The sequence below is a fragment of the Sus scrofa genome, chromosome 8 (genome assembly GCF_000003025.6).
Source record: "Sus scrofa isolate TJ Tabasco breed Duroc chromosome 8, Sscrofa11.1, whole genome shotgun sequence".
Classification (NCBI taxonomy): Eukaryota; Metazoa; Chordata; class Mammalia; order Artiodactyla; family Suidae; genus Sus; species Sus scrofa.
In genome coordinates, this window is record NC_010450.4 from 4441341 (window position 1) to 4459882 (window position 18542).

Here is an 18542-nt window from a genome sequence, read left to right on the forward strand (position 1 = left end):
TCCTCTGTGCAAGGGGGACGCCAGCTCCGACCCCACCAATTGCAAAGAGTAAATGAGCTGGGACAGGTGCCAGGGTTCTGAAACCCCTTAGGGTAGTTGTCATTGTCACTGAGGTCGGCCCTCCTGCATTCTAATCCTGCCCCCCTGCTTGGCACACCTGTTACCTCGGGACCGTCAGTAGACCTTTCTGTGCCCATCGCCACCTGACAAGCAGGGCTGGCTTGTTCAGAAGGTCACTGGGAAAGATCTGTACAAAGGAAGGTGCTGCCATGACTTGGGATGCAGCCTTGGCTCTAAGAAATGAAAAGCTCCCGAGTTAAGCCGATCCTACATTTCTCTGTGAGCGTGGCTGACACTGCCAGTCATCTTGCCAGTAGCCATTCTGCATTTCTTCATTGGGAACTGAACTCTGATTTTCAGCTGGGCAAGGCCACCTGGAATAAATGTTTCTCAGCCTCCTTTGTCACCAGGTGAGGCCACGGAACTAAGGGCTGGTGATTAAACGTAAACTGAAGTATGGTATGCAACTTCTGGAACATATTCATTTTTTAGCCTGTTCCTCCTTCCTGCTGGTTAGAATTCAGACATAAGGGCTGGTGCTTCAGCAGCCACGTTGGACCATGAGGCATCATGCCTAGGTGGAAGAAGCAGCATGCTGAGTAAGATGGAAGAAGTCTGGTTCCCTGCTGATTGTCATAACTCCATACTAGCTCTGAACCACCCACCTTCAGACATATTTCACATGAGAATGAAACTTCTATTTTGTCTAAACTACTATTATTTGGGAAATTTGGGGTTACGTGCAGCTGAGTCTGATCCTACCTGATGCAGAGGGTTACTGCTTCTTTTTGGTGTTTCTCAGCAGACCTGGTCACCACTCATTGCACTTTTACAGTAATAATGGAAAAACGAAAGAACTTCTGTTTGCACCTATGTCACAGACCAGACTCTTGGGTAAGTGAGTGTTATTCAGTCTTCCGAAATTCGTTAAAAGAGGCAGTGTTTTCCCCATTTTACCAAGTACAAAGTGTCAGCTAGAAGGTGGCAAGGCTGGGATTCCAGCACCCATCTCTCTGCCCGCAAAGCCCCCCTTCTCCCCACAAAGCTGTCGCTCTACTCCCCCCTGCCGCTTTTCCCACGCAGAGGATGGCCCAGGGTCATCCCCCAGCTCAGCCCTGCTCGCCTCGCCCCAGAACCTTCAGCAGAAATCCCATTTCCTGGAAAAGCTAGGCTCAGGAGCCAAATTCTCTGAGCTCAAACCTGCTCTGCCATTTACTGGGTGATCCTGGGCAAGTTCCTTGACTTCTCTGTGCCTCTCAGGGTTGAAGGGAGAGGGTTTGAAGAAACGATGCTCAAGAGTGCCAGCCCAAGGCTGGGAGCACAGAACATGCCAAACACATGGCTGTTATCACACATGCCACAAGGCTAAAGAAGCACAGGGACACCCCCTCGCCCCCAACCCCTGACCCAGCCTGGACCACACTTGCCTTTGGCTCCTCCGAGTCCTGTTCCTTCAGGTGCCCCGGGTCGGCCAGCGCAATGTGCCCTGTGGGCAGAGACACCAGGTCCCGGCGGTGGGTCTGGATCACGGAGCTCCCGGGTAGCAGGCTGCCTGTCCCATGTGGAGGTGGGAGAAGGAATTCTGTGGATAGTAAACCAGCAAGAAACAGCAGCGTAAGGTCAGAGATGTGGACATCACCACCATCCCGAGGGTGGGCCAGCGGCCAGCGCAGGCACTCTTCGATGTGACATTTGCATTCTGCATTTGCATTTGCATTTTGCATTTGCATTTGCATTTTGCATTTTGCAAATGTCCACGGGTGACAGCCAGTGCCTGAAACTGATGGTCACTTCCCCGGGACGATGATAACGACACAGCGGAGGTGGTTCACAGAAAGAAGTCCCTCTCTGAAGCTGGCCTGGCCCCTCGCCCAGTGCAGCATCTCAGTTAGAAGCATGGGCTCTGGACCCAGACGGCCGGGGTTCGGGCCCCAGCTCCCTTGAGTGAGTTTCGCATCACCAGCAACACACTTCACCTGCATGTGGCTGCCTCTTCACACGTTAGGGCAAACTGCAGACCAATCTCACAGAGCTGTTGCAAGACCTATACATGGGGATCCACTGTAAGCGCTGGGCACGGCAGAGGGCAGCGCACGGAACAGACGGATGCCCAGTCCCCCTGGAATGTACATGCTGAGGGTTGGGGATGAGGCCAAAGCTCATCGATTCCTTAGCAAACCACCCTTAGTAGGTTCTCAGTGGTGTCACTGTTATCTTAGTAGCATTTAAAATTGTTCGGGGAGTTCCCATCATGGTGCAGTGGAAATGAATCTGACTGGGACCCCCGTTCGATCCCTGGCCTTGCTCAGCGGGTTAAGGATCCGGCGTTGCCGTGAGCTATGGCGAAGGTCACAGACATGGCTTGGATCCTGAGTTGTTGTGGCTGTGGTGTAGGCCGGCAGCTACAGCTCCGATTGGACCCCTCGCCTAGGAACGTCCACAGGCTGTGGGTGCGGCTCTGAAAAGACCAAAAATAAAAAATAAAACAAAATGGTTGCCTTTACCGAAATCTATCCTTTGAGGATGTTGAGACTGTTGACGGTGGTCCAGTTGCCCCCTGACCCCCATGAATGAGCAGGGTGGTAATTACAATCCCGTGTACAGCTGGGAGGGAGGTGGGCTGGGAGACCGCGCAGCTTAGATCTATTAGATGCAGGCACGACCTACACACACACACACACACACACACGGACCGGTGTAGATGGGGAAGCAGAGGTGCAGGGAAGCAGAGTGATGCCAGAGAGAAGCCTAGAATCACACAGGTGGGAAAGGCCAAGTAAGGCCGTGAACCCAGGTCTCCTGGCTGCCAGCTCAGGGGTCTGTGCTCCTTCTCCAACCGGCCCCCGCTCTGGTTCCTCACTCGGAGGAGAGGGTAACAGCTGTCAAGTTCCCATCCTCCAGTGCCACCCCATCAGCGTCCCGGGAAGTATTATTTAACAAGCGCCCTTCAGGAAACTCCCCCTGCCAAACAGTGCAGACACGCACTTGTCTGCAAGTGAGAACAGACAGCAAGGAAGCCACCGACTTTGCTCTCCGGCTCCTGGAGAGAGGAGATGTGGCAAATGGTGATGACAAAAGCCAGCGTTCTGGAAGGCTCCCTGGCTGTTTCCACACAGCCAAGCCGAGTCCAGACCTAGTCATCCATCACTAGGACCCACTCACTTTTTTTTTTTAAATGGTATTTTGGTTTTGAATCCTAACTCATGGGTGCGGCTGAGAAGGGGAGGGGTACCCACGGGCGATGGCAAAAGGTAGACGACACCCCTCCCTGGTCCCCCAGCACCCAGTCCCCTCCCGGGAGGCGACCAGTGAGGGGGCCCCTTGCACGCCCTCCAGAGCTGGTCTGTGCATCTGCAAACACTCCTGGCCCCTACACAATGGCAACCTAGTTGTGCTGCACTTAATTTATGTCTTTTATCTTTTTTCTTTTTCTTTTTTTTTTTTTTTTTTTTTGCCTTTTCTAGGGCCGCACCCGCGGCATATGGAGGTTTGCAGGCTAGGGGTCTAATCGGAGCTACAGCTGCCAGCCTACACCACAGCCACAGCAACGTGGGATCCGAGCCACATCTGCGACCTACACCACAGCTCACGGCAATGCTGGATCCTTAACCCACTGAGCGAGGCCAGGTATCGAACCCCAAACCGCATGGTTCCTAGTTGGATTCATTAACCACTGAGCCACGACCGGAACTCCCTTAATTTACGTCTTTCACTGACTATGACTTTGATTTCTTTGTGCACCAGCCCATTGAGAGTCGCTGCATTTTCTAGTGGGGGCATTGAATCCCACTGTGCGGGTGGCCGTGGTGCAGTTAGTAGCACCTGGTAACAGGTGCAGGTCATTCCTGGTCTTGCACACGTAGCATCTCATGCGTGCAGTGGGCTCTGCAGAGATCGGGTTGCCGGGTCAAAGGGCATGTGTGCATGTAATTCAGATGGATTCTGGTGGGCACATACCCCTCCATGGGGACTACACCCATTTTCTGCCCACCCACCAGCAGTGTCAGGCCCGCCTTCCTCCCAGGGGTCCCTGCCTCTGGGCCCTCAGGCGAGAGTCCCACTTCCTCCCTCTCTGCTCACAACCCTCTATGGCTCCCGCTGACTCGGGCACCAAGTCCGGGCCCCCTAGTCTGGAATTTGAAATCCCAGGGGACCGGGCCCTAATGTCCCAGCCAGCCTCACCCTCCAAAAGGTGATGGTCCACACAGACGACAATCCGATCCTTTACACTGATTATCCCATTAAATCTTCAGCATGACTCTGATCGCCACGGTGATACCCACAGGTGGAGAAAGAAGGTAAGACAGGCCGGTGACCCCCCCAAGTGTCCGCAGCAGAGCAGGGCAGGCGGGACTGGGGTGGCCAACTCCTTCCAGCTCCCCGGCCACCTCACTGACAAGAGGACTCCCATCCAGAGCAGCCCAGCTGCAGATGCCCTCGTCCATCTGGACCCAGCCCCCAATTTTTCCTGCCTTGTCCTCCCCCCACCCCCGCCCTTTTCCAAGGTCCAGGTGCAGCAGGGAGAAGCCAATTCGGGGCGCAGCTCTCAGTTGATTCATGCCTCCAGTGAACAGACATGAAGGCCAGGGTCAGAGTGCCAGGCTGCACTGAAACAGCAGTGGCTGCCAATGCAGCCAGCAGGGAGCTCCAGGCCAACACCCACAAAGTCTTAGTTCTCTGAAGGGCAAAAGCCATGGCGACTGCTTTGCCTAGTATTTTTATTTTTTTTATTTTTAGGGCCGCACCGGCTTCCCAGGGTAGGGGTCGAATCCGTGCTACAGCTGCCAGCCTACACCACAGCCACAGCTATGCGGGATCCGTGCCATGTCTGCAACCTACACCACAGCTCACGGCAATGCCAGATCCTTAACCCACCGAGCAAGGCCAGGGATTGAACCCACATCCTCATGGATCCTAGTCAGATTTGTTTCCGCTGCACCACAACAGGACCTATGTGTGCTTTTCATTATGAGTAAACTCTGGGGGCTCTGGAATGTTCTAGGACTTGCTCAAGATCCAAGATACAAGTGCTGCCTGCCCTGGCCTCCTCACCGACTGGACAGTGCAGTGGTCACTCCTATACATCAGCTAGAAAGCCTGGCCTCAGAGCCAGCTCTGCCACTTACTAGCCACATCAGATCTTATTCCTCAGTTTTGTCAGCTGTAAGATGGGGCTTCTAAGAGGTGGCATGGCACCCAGAGAGCAGGCTAGAGCCAAGAACTGCTGATATTCCACTGCCTTCAAAGTCTGTGTGGGAACTAGAAGCAGTCTTTGAGTTCAAATTTAGGCCGGAATGCCCTGAAGTGACAGAAACACATGAGCCAGGAGCAAATGACAAGACTGTCACTAAATTATCATACGAGGTCAGTACAAAGAATTTTCTGGATGAGGGAAGGTTCTGGACAGAGACGTGAATCTTTCTGTCATCAATGTCAACATTTGCATCCTTGAGGCAGAAGCTCTGACAGCCACCGCCCTGGGCTCAAATCCTGCTCACTTGCCTAACCACCTGTGGGACCGCGATCAAGTCACAATATGCCTTGTTTCTCACTGGGCAGCACAGTCCTGGATCCCAGGTCGCCAGGGCGCCAGGCAGGTGAATATAGGTTCGCTGAGCCGAGCGAGGCCCGGGCGCCGCACAACGCAGCAGCTCTTATGACCAGAGTTGCCCGCTGCCCGCGCAGGCGTCCACCCCCAGCAGCGGCTGGTGACAGCGGAGGCTAGTGACCGTGACGGCGAGGCCTGGATCACAGGCCAGCTTGGGAGCTCGGGCCGCACCTCCTTCAGCTCTGGCGGCCGCGGACCGCGCCACACCCGCTCACGGGCCTTGTGGGTGCGGGGACGGCCGGGGACGGACAGACACCTGCCCCAAAGGACGCGGGGGAGCGGACCGGGCCTAAGGCAGGCTCAAGTCACGTGTCAGGGCCTGGGCACCGCCCCGGGGCATCCACACTCGTGCCGCGGGGCTGGGCTGCACCTGGACTTGCCCACCTCGTCCTGGGACGACCCTCCCCCCGACACACACACACTCCCGGGGAGCGGGACACGCGTGACAGAGGAGAAGGGCCACAAGTCCAGCCACTGACCCGCAGCCTGGCCGTTGTCCTGCTGCATGTCGCTGGCCCGGCCGGGCTGCCGCCCTGCGCCCGCCGCTCTTGCTTGGCCCACCCGGTGCGCGGGCTCAGCGCCCGCACCTCCGCCAGGCGCCCTCTGCTCGGTTTCTGCCCTGCCCCGCGCGCCGTGGGCGGGCCCTCTAGAGCGCCGCTCCGTGCGACGCTGTGGGTCCCCGGGGCGCGGGCTTTGTCCGCCCTGGACTGCATGGCGCCGCCGGGATGTGGGCGGGCGTGCGGGGCGAGAGTCCCGGCAGATCTGGGTGCTCCGGGCTCCAGGGTTTCCGAGTAGCCGGGGACTGGGCGGGGCCAAAGCGGGAGGGGCGGGGGAGTGGGCGGGGCGGAGGACAGGGCAGCCCCTCCCCGCATCCGCGCACCCGCTTTTGGCGCGGTGGGCCCCTCCACCCACCCCCTGAGTTATGTAAGTGCCCCTATTTATACGTCTCTTTATTTTCAAACCACACAGGAATACAGAATACACAGCACTGTGGCAAAATTAGAAAATTCAGGGCAGCCAGCCCTTCTGGAATCCCACACCTCAAAGCCAACCACCTGTTAACCCATCGGAGTGCCTCTTTTATTAAAATAAAAAAATTCAAAATACACTTTCAAAGATAATTCTAAACATTTAGAGATAATCTCGAGCTCAAGCCCTCCCTCCAATGGCAACACTTTGATGTTCGCACATCTCCTTCTGGTTTGTGACAGGTGACCCAAAGGCTGTCACAGGCTTTGCATACACACGAGGTTCCCTTAGAAAGCCAGGCTCTTTGGGATCACAATAGCAGGCTCAGCTAGATAGCTCAACTGGAACTTCCTCTCAGATCAAAGTACTGAGATGGGGGATTATTTACAATGAACTTAAAATGCCCTGCTGAAGTCACGGGAAAATCAAAGCAGCTACCCAAGGACCGTGTCTCCTACACAAAAATGAATAATCAGTCCAAACCAGAGTGGGTATTAGCATAGAGCTCTGAGCTTCCCTGGGTACAACCACCTGCAGTCTGAACTTCCGGTTTAAGGGACTCGTGCAGGTGCAGTGGACCAATGAAAAAGTCTGCTCCTATCTGCTGCCTCTGGGTGGAAAAGCCACCGATGATGTACATAAATAGCCTCTCCTGAGAATTTCTAGCCAGAGGACTGTTCCCATGTGTGTCTGAGGTTCAAATTTGCACTTCCCCCAAGGAAAACTCACCCAGCGAACTAAACTGAAATAGCTGCAGGTTAGTGGCGCCCCCTGGAGCCCAGAAGAAGCAGGTGCAAATACTCTCTGGAGAAAAAGCATCTTCTATCCAGGCCTATCCCCATAGACCATGTTGGAGCTCATACTAAAAATTACCACAGGCATGAAGAAATAACGCAATATGAGTGAGAGTCTGCAGAGTAGCAGTAATTTAGATCCGCAAGTATTTCTGATAGTAAACACATAATTCATAGACTAAAATTAATCATGTATAAACAGAAAATGTTAAAAGAAATAAAAATGGAATAAAAAAGGTTCAAAGAACAAAAGTCAAACAAAATGACCAGCAACATTTGAAAAAAGAACCAAGTAAAACATCTTGAAATAAGAAAATAATCACAGAAATAAAAACCTCAATTGATGGGAAATATAGCAGACTGATCATCGGAAGAGAAGATTCTTTAACTGAAGAACAGATCTGAGAATATTACCCAAATGCAACTCAAAGTGACAAGGAAATGACAAACAGGAGAGAGGGGTTTGGAGACCCACATGACAGAATATGAAAGTCTAACGCCTGTCTAGCTGGAGTTCTACGAGATGAAAATAGAGAAACTGAATGAGAAGCAATACTTAGATGGTGGCTGGGAATTTTTCACAATGGTTCAAAGTTGCCAGATTTTGGATCTAGGAAAAACAATGTATGGTAAGCAGCACAAATAAAAGGAATCACACATGTCAGATGAAAAAAGAAGACATCAAAGATAAAACAGAGAAATAAGCGGAAAAGGAGACAGAGATATAACAAAAATCCAAATTCATATTTCATCAATTCTGAGGTGTATATTTTCTCATCATTTAACATGTATCCATTGGGACCAATCTTATTGATGGCATCCTCAATTCTAACTGACTAATTGGCAGAGTATTTATTTCTTAACTGGGAATAAGACAATGGTGGGAATATGTACATATATCTGCACCCACAGCATATGTAAGTTCCCAGGCTAGGGGGTGAATTGGAGCTGCAGCTGCTGGCCTACACCACAGACACAGCATCACCAGATACAAGCCTTGTCTGTAACCTACATCACAGTTCATGGCAACACTGGATTCCCCAACCCACTGAGTGAGGCCAGGGATGGAACCCTCATCCTCACAGATACTAAGTGGATTCGTTTCCACTGTGCCACAATGGGAACTCCCAAGGTGGATCTTATATTCAACGATGTCTTAGCGTGAGTGAAATGAGGTAGACTGGCCACCGATACGTCAACAGCAGCAGTGGAAACCCAAAGGCAGAGGCATGGTATATTCAAGGTATTGAGAGAAAATAAAAATAAAACCAGAGCATTGAGACGGCTGTTTCTATCCCTGAGGAAAGCTAGGAAAACGATATGCAAAAAGTGTTTTCAGATATTGGACAACAAACAGAACAGAATTCTGATCCCTGAAGGAAGAGAAGCAAATAAGCAAACTCTAGGATGATCTGGCTTCCTGCCTGGAGGCACTTCCTCAACTGTGATGCAAGGAAGAGGAGCCAAAGCAGAGCATGCATTTGTTGAGTGGAGGGTGAGAGAGAAAAGGAAGGGAAGCCAAGGCAGCTAGGACTTGAGAGGCGGGAACCAGATATTAGAGGACTATGGAAAGAAAGTGCCAGGATGCTACAGAGTGATCTATGGATAAATATTAAGCCAATCATCTATCAGATGAAACTTCTTGAGCTCAAAATCAAGTAACTACTAGATCTCTCAAAGGGCTGGGAAACATTCGAGTTTTAATCGCCCTAGCGGAAAAGACCATGGGAAGAGCCCCGGGCTTTCAGTAGAGACCCCCGAATGGCCATGCCTTAGGAACAGGGCCAGCTAGCACGGATATGAAAGCAACCCTAGGACCCCGCCTACCAGAGAGTAAACCTAAACTTCGAAAGCATCAAACTGATCTGCAAGAAAGTTAATGTCTGATGGAAGAAAGGCAAATATTCTTTAAAGAAGAAAACGAAACTCAGCAACCTAACTTTCACCAGCCAAAAATGACTAGACAAGAACCATGCAAATGTGAACATAACTAGAAAAAAAATAAGTTGAGAGAAAAAGATCCAGATATGACAGATGATACCACTGGCATTCATGATTTTATGAGAAGCTTCAGGATGTGGGAAAAACATGAAACCGATTAAGAGATAAAGTGAGATAAGACAGAGAACCAAATCAAACTTCTAGAACTGAAACATGCAATGTCAGAAATAAAAATTCAGTGGGTAAGTTTCCCAGAAGATTAGACAGTGCAGAAAATCAAGAGTGAACATGAAAATACAGTTCTAGAAATGATTCAGGTTGAAGTACAGGAAAAAAAGCTGAAAGAATGAATAAGCCTCAGTAACTTGTGGATATCGAGTGGCTATATAATTAGAGAACTGGAAGAGGCATAGTAGGAAATAATATTTAAAGAGATAATGGCCAAAAACCCTAAATTTGATGAAAATGATGCACAAAGATCCAAATGAAGAAAGTTATAAACAAAAATCCAAAAAGCTCAACAAACCCCAAGCAGCGCGCGCGCGCGCGCGCGCGCACACACACACACACACACACACACACCAATGCACATTTTAATCAAACTGCGGAAAATCGGGAATAAAGAAGACAGTCTTAAAAGCAGCCAGAGAAAATGTTACATTAAAAGAAGAGCAAAATTTTAAGACCCACACAACCTGGCTTTTCAAGATTCATAGAAAGTCTTATGACTAAGTGTGGTATTGGCATCAGAGAGAAACAAAGAGGTCAATGGAACAGAACAGACTCAGAAATAAACCCACACATTATGTGGTCAATTGATTTTTGACAAAAGTGCAAAGAAAATTCTGCAGGGAAAGGACAGTCTTTTCAACAAATGATGCTAGAACAATGGAATATCTATATAAAAATGAATTTGGTCCATACCTTGAACCATATGTGGAAATTACCTTAAAATGGATCAAAGACTTAAATAAAAATAAAAATTATAAGAATCCCACAGGAAAACATAGGAGAATAGTGTTGTAGTTTGGGACTGGGCATAGATCTTACACACGATACCAAAAGCAAAAGACATTTTTAAAACAGTGAAAAGACAAACTAGAGACTGGGAGACATTATATGATTATATACATACATACATGCATAAAAGTGTGTGTGCATCAACTCTCACAACAAAGCAAATGAATCCATTAAAATGGTCAAAAGATTTGAGTAGACACTTTACTAAGAAGATGTACAGATAGCGAGCAAGCTCATGAAAGGATGTCACAGCATTAAGCATGGAATAAAAGTGGAAATGAAAAATCCAGCGGTCTATCACCACCTGCAGATGAGAATGTCTAAAATTAAAAAGAGGGACCACACCAGGGTTTGGAAGGGGATGGGGAGACACTGACGCTCTCACTCCTGGCGGGAATGTAAAAGAGCACAACCACGTTGGAAATGTATGTCCGTTAAGGAACTTTACCTGCCCTGGATTTTACACTCTTTGGTATCCATCCCTAAGGACCGAGGGCGTATGTCCACATAAAGGCATCTATGCACGTGCTCACAGCAACTCTCTTGGAAGAGCTGGAAACTGGAACAAATTCAAATGTCCACGACCGTGTGAGCAGATGAGCACATGGTGGTATGTCCATCCAACGGGGTAGTTCTGAGCAAGAAGAGGAGGGAACTACTGACCCGTGCAAGAACCTGGATGAAGCTCAAATAACTGTGTCTGGTGAAACAGGACCCGGAAACACCTCGAGGGTGAGAGGTGAGAGGTGGGGGAGGCAGGAAAGAGGGCTTCCAAAGGGGCTCCAGGAAGCCTTTGAAGGATGAGTAGGTTCATTATCTTGATTTGTGGGGATGGCTACATGGGAGTATCCACGTGTCAAGATTTAGCTGCACTTTGTATAGGTGCAGCTTATACTCATTATACTGCCATAGAGGTGTTACAAAAAGAAAAAAATGTAACTGACAGTTTTACGCAAAGATAATTACACCACACTTTTGCACGTGGAAGAAATATATAGAGAGAAGAAAGGGCATGGCACGAAGGAAAGGATGGGAGGAGATCGAAGTATAAGGTTATCAGCTGCACGTGTTCTGTGTGACGTGGCATATATGTGGTATCTGAACTAGACGGGGATGAATTAAAGATGCATATTATAAATTCCAAATCAGCCAGTAAAAAATGAACTAGAGGTATAGCTAAGAAGAGAGGATAGAAAATGGGATACGAAAAACATTTTATTTAAAATAAGGAAGGGAAAGGAGTTCCCACTGTGGCTCATAGGTAACCAACATGACCAGCATTCACGAGGATGCAGGTTTGATCCTTGGCCTCGCTCCGTGGGTTGAGGATCTGGCATGGCTGTGGCTGTGGTGTAGGCTGGCAGCTGCAACTCCAGTGCGACACCGAGCCTAGATGCTTCCATATGCCACAGGTGTGACCCTAAAAAGCAAAATAACATAAATTAAATTAAATTAAACAAGGAAGTTGGAAAAGGGGGAAAGGAATAAAGAACAGGTGGCACAAATAGAAAGCAAATACCAAGATGGCAGACTTCAGCCCACTCTTAATAACAACGACATTGAAAATGAATGGACTCACCACTCCTTTGTCGAGGCAGATTGTCAAATTGAATGAACAGGAAGACCCAAGGATATACTGTTTATCAGAAACCCTCTTTAAATACGAAGGAAGATGGGCTGAAAGCAAAAGCCTGGAAAAGAAAATAGATCATTCGATATTCCTAAGGATAAAGAATTTCATAAGGCTATAGAAAAACAAACAAACAAACAGACTTTACAACAAGCAATATGACCAGAGAGGCTTTGAAATGATAAAAGGGTCAGCTCATGAAGAAGACACGACAATCTTAACTACGGATATATGTAATAACAAAGCTTCAGAATACGTGAATCGAAAGTAACAGCACTGAAATCAACTTTGTCAAAAAAGTTGCAATTAGAGTGGTAGATTTTTTTTGGACACCACTTGCTTTCTCAGTAATTGACAAAAATTTGTATATAAGAAATTGTGAACAGCTCTATCAACCAACATGCTCTCTTTAACATTCATAGAACCCTCCACCCAGTAAAAGCAGATATTGCATCTTTTCAAGTACTAATGGGAAATTCACCCAGGTGGACCCTGTGCCAGATCATAAAATACATCTTCGTAAATTTAAAAGAGTCCAAACTGTTCAGAATATGACCTTTGCCAATAGTCGTATGAACTCAAAATTCGTAACAAGAAGATGCATCTAAAATCCTCCAAATATTAGGAAATGAAGCAACATATTTCTTTCTTTTTTAAAAAATGATTTTAATTTTTCCATTATAGTTGGTTTACAGTGTTCTGTCAGTTTTCTACTGTACAGCAAAGTGACCCAGTCACACTGACATATATATACATTCTTTTTCTCACATTATCCTCCATCACGTTCCATCACAAGTGACTGGATATAGTTCCCAGTGTTATACAGCAGGATCTCATTGCTTATCCATTCCAAAGGCAATAGTTTGTTTTGCATCTTTTAACCCCAAATTCCCAGTCCATCCCACTCCCTCTCCCTCCCCCTTGGCAACCACAAGCCTGTTCTCCAAGTCCATGAGTTTCTTTTCTGTGGAAGGGTTTATTTGTGCCGTATATTAGATTCCAGATATAATTGATATCATAACATATTTCTAATCGATGCATGGGTCAAAGAAGGGATCAAAGGTTTGACTGGAAACCAGAGGAAAGAGCAAATATTTAAAACCGAATGACAATATATATTGTGTATATAAAACTAGCGATCTACTTAATAGGGTTAAAAAATAGAAGCCAGGGAGTTCCCGTCATGGCGCAGTGGTTAACAAATCCGACTAGGAACCATGAGGTTTCGGATTCGGTCCCTGCCCTTGCTCAGTGGGTTAACGATCCGGCGTTGCCGTGAGCTGTGGTGTAGGTTGCAGATGCGGCTCGGATCCCGCGTTGCTGTGGCTCTGGCGTAGGCCGGTGGCTACAGCTCCGATTGGACCCCTAGCCTGGGAACCTCCATATGCTGTGGGAGCGGCCCAAGAAATAGCAAAAAGACAAAAAAAAAAAAAAAAAAAAAGAAGCCAGAATTAAAATACTGGGAAAAAACCATGCAATCTAAGGAGTGCCTTTATGGCACAGCAGGTTGAGGATCCAGTATTGTCACTGCAGTGGCTTGGATCACTGCTGTGGTATAGGTTCAATCCCTGGCCTGAAAATTTCTGCATGCCAAGAGTGCTGCAAAAATAAATAATATATAAATAAAATCAAGAGGGAAAACGGACTTTCAAAAAAAAAGTTAAAAAAAACTATGTAACCTAAGAGAGATGTAATTGAGACTAAAGTACTTATTGTTCTAGATGAAAATTGAGATTTTTATTCATTCAGGTTTCACAAAATAAATGTGGTAAAACTTGTAGGTTAATTACTGCAAAGATGGAAATAAACTATCACTTTCAAACAGAGGAGAATGGAATTAGAAAACAGCTCATGGGATCCAAAAGAAGAGAAAAAGGAGAAGCAAAAAGAGAAACAAAAACAAAAAAGCAAGACAAAATCAGATAGGTAAGATGAACTCTGAAGAGGCCAAATTCGCGGTCTGCCTTCACGAACCAGCTGGCTGGGTAAGGGTCCGAGCGGTGTAAAAACTCAAAACCTTACAAGGTCTGCTCGTCAACCCAGGTCCTGAAGTCAGCGGTGCTGCAGAAATAAGAAGAGACACAGAAATAGAGTGGGGATCGGGGGCTACCACCTTCAAGAGGCAATAGCAACCCTCTGTGCCCACTCATGGTTTTTATTTACTATTTTCTACTTCCTTGTAGGTGCAGGGGATACATGGGCATTTTACTTCAAACTTACTGGAAGCAAGATATGCTAGGACAGTCATTCCAAGCACACAAAGTAGTCATAAAATTTTAGACCTCCCAGGACGTAACTTGTTTGCTTCCGGCCATCTACGGCCTCTCCCACAAATCCCCCAAGGCTCCAGTCCTGAGAAGGTCCGAGCTGATGGTTCTCCATCAGCATCATCAATGCCTCAGCAATCTTGTTTTCAAGATGTTATTCTTTGATGTTATTCTCATTCGTGTTGCCTCAAGGGTCATGAGAGAGTCCCGAGACTCTGGAAAGTATAGACTGACCTCTACGGCCACTCCACGGCATCCGTCTTTCCTTTCCATTCTTTGTCAGGTTGCATATTCCTACCTCCAACCCAGGTACACAGTCACATCGAATGTGTGAAAAGGGCACAGGAAGGTTGGACGTCACAGGGTGAAATGAGATACACGAAGTCAAAGAAAGCTGTAGTAGCTTTTACTATCGGACAAAATTAATTTTGGATTAAATTATCACTAGGATAAAGAGGATTGCTACCAAATAAGGAATTTCCCAGCAAGAGAGTCCAATCTAGAATCGCACACATGGTATCAAAAACAGATGAAACAAAGACGGAAGGACCTAGAAGGGGGAATGGACGAATCCACTAAGCTTAGTGGGGCATTTCAGTCTACTGCTTTTTAAAATTTTATTTATTGTGGTGAAGCATATGTCACATAAAGTTTACCATTGTAACCATTTTAAGAGTGCAGTTCAGTGGTTTTAAGCACATTCACTGGAGTTCTGCTGCCCCCCCCCGCCCCGTTGTGGGGCAGCAGAAATGAACCCGACTGGTATCCATGAGGATGCGGATCCGATCTCTGGTCTTGCTCAGAGAGTCAGGGATCCGGCGTTGCCTTGAGCTGTGGTGTAGGTTGCAGACGCGGCTTGGATCCCACGTTGCTGCGGCTGTGGTGTAGCCAGCAGCTGTCGCTCAGATTTGACTCCCAGCCTGGGAACTTCCATATGTGCGGGTGTGGCCCTAAAAAGTAAAGCAAGTAAACAAACAAATGACGACCCCCCCCCAACAAAAGTACGTTCACGTTGACCCTGTCGAACCAGCACCTCCATCCACATCTAGAACTCTCCCGTCGCCCACAGTGAAACTCTGCCCCTGTCAAACGACAGCTTCCTCTTTGCCAGCCTCTGATAAGCACGCTTCTGCCTTTTCTAAGAACTTTACTGCAGTAGGGCTCACAGGTGAATGCAAGCACCCAGTCTGTGTCCTTTCATGACCGGCTTCTCTCACTTAGCATACTGTTATCCACCTTGTAGCAGGTGTCAGAAATGGCCTTCTTTTTTTAAGAGTGACGTATATTCTGGTATGTGCCTTTAGCAATCGCACAAGATTTATGCATTTATCTATGGATGGATGCTTGGATTGCTTTCATCATTTGGCTATTGCGATTAATGCTGCTGTGAACGTGAGTGTACAAATGTCTGTGCGAGGCCTTACGTTCACTTCTTTGGGGTGTAATCCAGATGCGAAATTGTGGGACCAAGTGGTAATTCTGTATTTCACCTTGGGAGGAGGCACCATACCGCTTCCCACGTGGCTGTGCCATTTTACACTCTCGCCAACAGCGCACAAGGGCTCGAGTTTCTCCCCATCCTCTCCAACACCTGTTATTTATTTTTTTTTTATAGTAGCCATCCAAATGAGCACGGAGGAACCTCCTAATAATTTATAAGCAAGAGTGAAAAAAAAAAAGCTGGTAAGAAGAGAGATGATGTGAACAAGACAACTACAAGCATCCTTATCTAATGAACGCCTGGAGGACCCGAGACCTATCATGTAGAGAATATTTATCGTTTTAAGACAGACACCAGGTACAAGAGCGAAACAAAATGAGAAATACACTTATTGACAGGTATGCAAGATTTTAACAGAGCAAATCGTAATTCCATCTAGAATGACGTTTAGGAAGACCCAAATAAATAGAGGGATTTATCAATAGAAGGACTTGATATAACATGGCACATCGCTCCGAAGTGCGTGATCGATTCGATGCAGTTCTGATCCAAATCCCAACCAGGTTCTTTGCTAAGTTTGCCAAGCTAATTCCAAAATGTACACGGAAGAGCAAAAGGCCAAGAAGAGATTATATGCTCCTGACGAAGCTGCACAAGTGCGGGGAGAGGGGGGCAGGATTAGCTTTGACAGATCAAGACTGACCATAAAGCTGAAGTAATTACAAGGTGTGATAAGCAGATCATGGATACATAGAAACTTGAGATATATCACAGGTTGCACTGCCATTCACCGTGAGGAAGGACGGTGTTTTAAATAAGTAATAATGGGACAACTAGCTATTCCCATGAGCTAACCCTGTCTACAAAACCCAATTCCAGGAGTTCCCGTCGTGGCGCAGTGGTTAACGAATCCAACTAGGAACCATGAGGTTGCGGGTTCGGTCCCTGCCCTTGCTCAGTGGGTTAACGATCCAGCGTGGCCGTGAGCTGTGGTGTAGGTTGCAGATGCGGCTCGGATCCCGCGTTGCTGTGGCTCAGGCGCAGGTTGGCGGCTACAGCTCCGATTGGACCCCTAGCCTGGGAACCTCCATATGCTGTGAAAGCGGCCCAAGAAATAGCAAAAACAAAACAAAACAAAACAAAACAAAAAACCAATTCCAGGGGCATTCATTCTTAAAATTATTTTAAAGTAAAACTTTAAAATATTTAGAAGGGAATATGGGAGAATATTTTTAGTGCTTCAAGGTATGATGGAAGAATTTCCTAAAATGCAAAAAGCGTAAATCATAAATGAAAAATTTGAAAAACTGATGACATTAAAATTAAGATTTTATTCACCCAAAGGAACCCATAATAATACGAAAGGACAAGCCTCTCAGTGAAAGAAGATGTGTGCAAGACACATGTCCATCCAAACATGAGTATATAGAAAATATAAACAGGAGTTCCCGTGGTGGCTCAGCAGGAGTGAACACAACTAGTATGCATGAGGACCCAGGTTCAATCCCTGGCCTTTCTCCATGGGTTAAAGAGTCTGGTGTTACCATGAGCTGTGGGCAACAGGGCTGCAGATGTGGCTCGGATCTTGTGCTGCTGTGGCTGTGGTGTGGGCTGGTGGCTGCAACTCTGATTCGACCCCTAGCCTGGGAGCTCTCCTATGCTGTGGGTACGGCCCTAAAAAGGCAAAAAGAAAACAAAAACAAAACCAAAAAAACCCCAAAACAAACAAACAAACAAAAAAAGATATAAACAATCTCTGAAAAATAATATGAAAAAGACAACCCATTAGAAAAAGGCGTTTGGAGTTCCCGTCGTGGCGCAGTGGTTAACAAATCCAACTAGGAACCATGAGGTTGTGGGTTCGACCCTGGCCTCACTCAGTGGGTTAAGGGTCTGGCATTGCCGTGAGCTGTGGTGTAGGTCACAGACGTGGCTCGGATCGGGTTGCTGTAGCTGTGGTGTAGGCTGGCGGCTACAGCTCTGATTCGACCCCTAGCTTGGGAACCTCCATATGCCGCTGGAGAAGCCCTAGAAAAGGCAAAAAGACCAAAAAGAAAAAAAAAAAAAAAAAAAAAAAGAAGAAGAAAGAAAAAAGAAAAATAGGTGTTACATGAAAAGGCATGTCCATTGAGTATGAATAGCCAGAAACATGGAGAGAGCTGCTCTCAGAGAAATTCACCGTTTAGTGGCTCCGAAACATCACTTTATTCTCACCAAGACGGGCAATAACTCAGCATTCGCCCAATAGCATCCCTGGCACAGATGAGGAGGCACACCTCTAGGAGGCATGAACATTTTGGAAAACTCCTCGGCAGTTATCTTGCCCAGTGGAGGATGTCCATGAAGCCCACGACCCCGCAACGCCTTTCCCACGATACACATTCTGGAATCGCGGCTCTCAGCCTGGGGTGCCTCTGCTGTCCAGGGGACTTGGGGCACTCTCAGGAGGCATCTTTGGTTGTCACTTCTAGGTGGGAGGGGGCTCTTGGCATCCGGTGGGTGGAGGCCAGGGACAGCCCCCCTTACAAAAAATCATCCCACCCAAATGTCAGTAGTTCTGCTGCTGAGAAACTGTTCTAGAAATCTCTTCCCTATGTGATCAGAAGACACGAATGCCAGTGGCCATTGTCGCGCTGTCCAAACAGAAAAAAAAATCACCAGAATATCTATTCACAGTTCAGCTGCATGTACCGAAATGGACAAATTTTTAAAACTTAATGTCCCATAAGAAGTAAATAGTATAATATATAAATATGCATATATATTTATGATGCCAGCTATGTGAAATCAGGAAAAAGATAAGCACATACTT

General features: G+C 47.4%; 1 protein-coding gene across 1 annotated transcript in view; it reads right to left on the minus strand.

Moving 5' to 3' along the window:
- The window catches only part of LOC102165510 (high mobility group protein 20A-like), a 63216-nt gene that overhangs the window by 25983 nt on the left and 18691 nt on the right, over window positions 1-18542 (minus strand). Inside the window, exons 3-4 of the mRNA XM_021100809.1 lie at window positions 6148-6470; window positions 1488-1642 (exon numbers count right to left, since the gene is read on the minus strand). Of these exons, the coding sequence (XP_020956468.1) occupies window positions 1488-1642; window positions 6148-6470 (478 nt within the window). The remainder of the gene's footprint in view (window positions 1-1487; window positions 1643-6147; window positions 6471-18542) is intronic.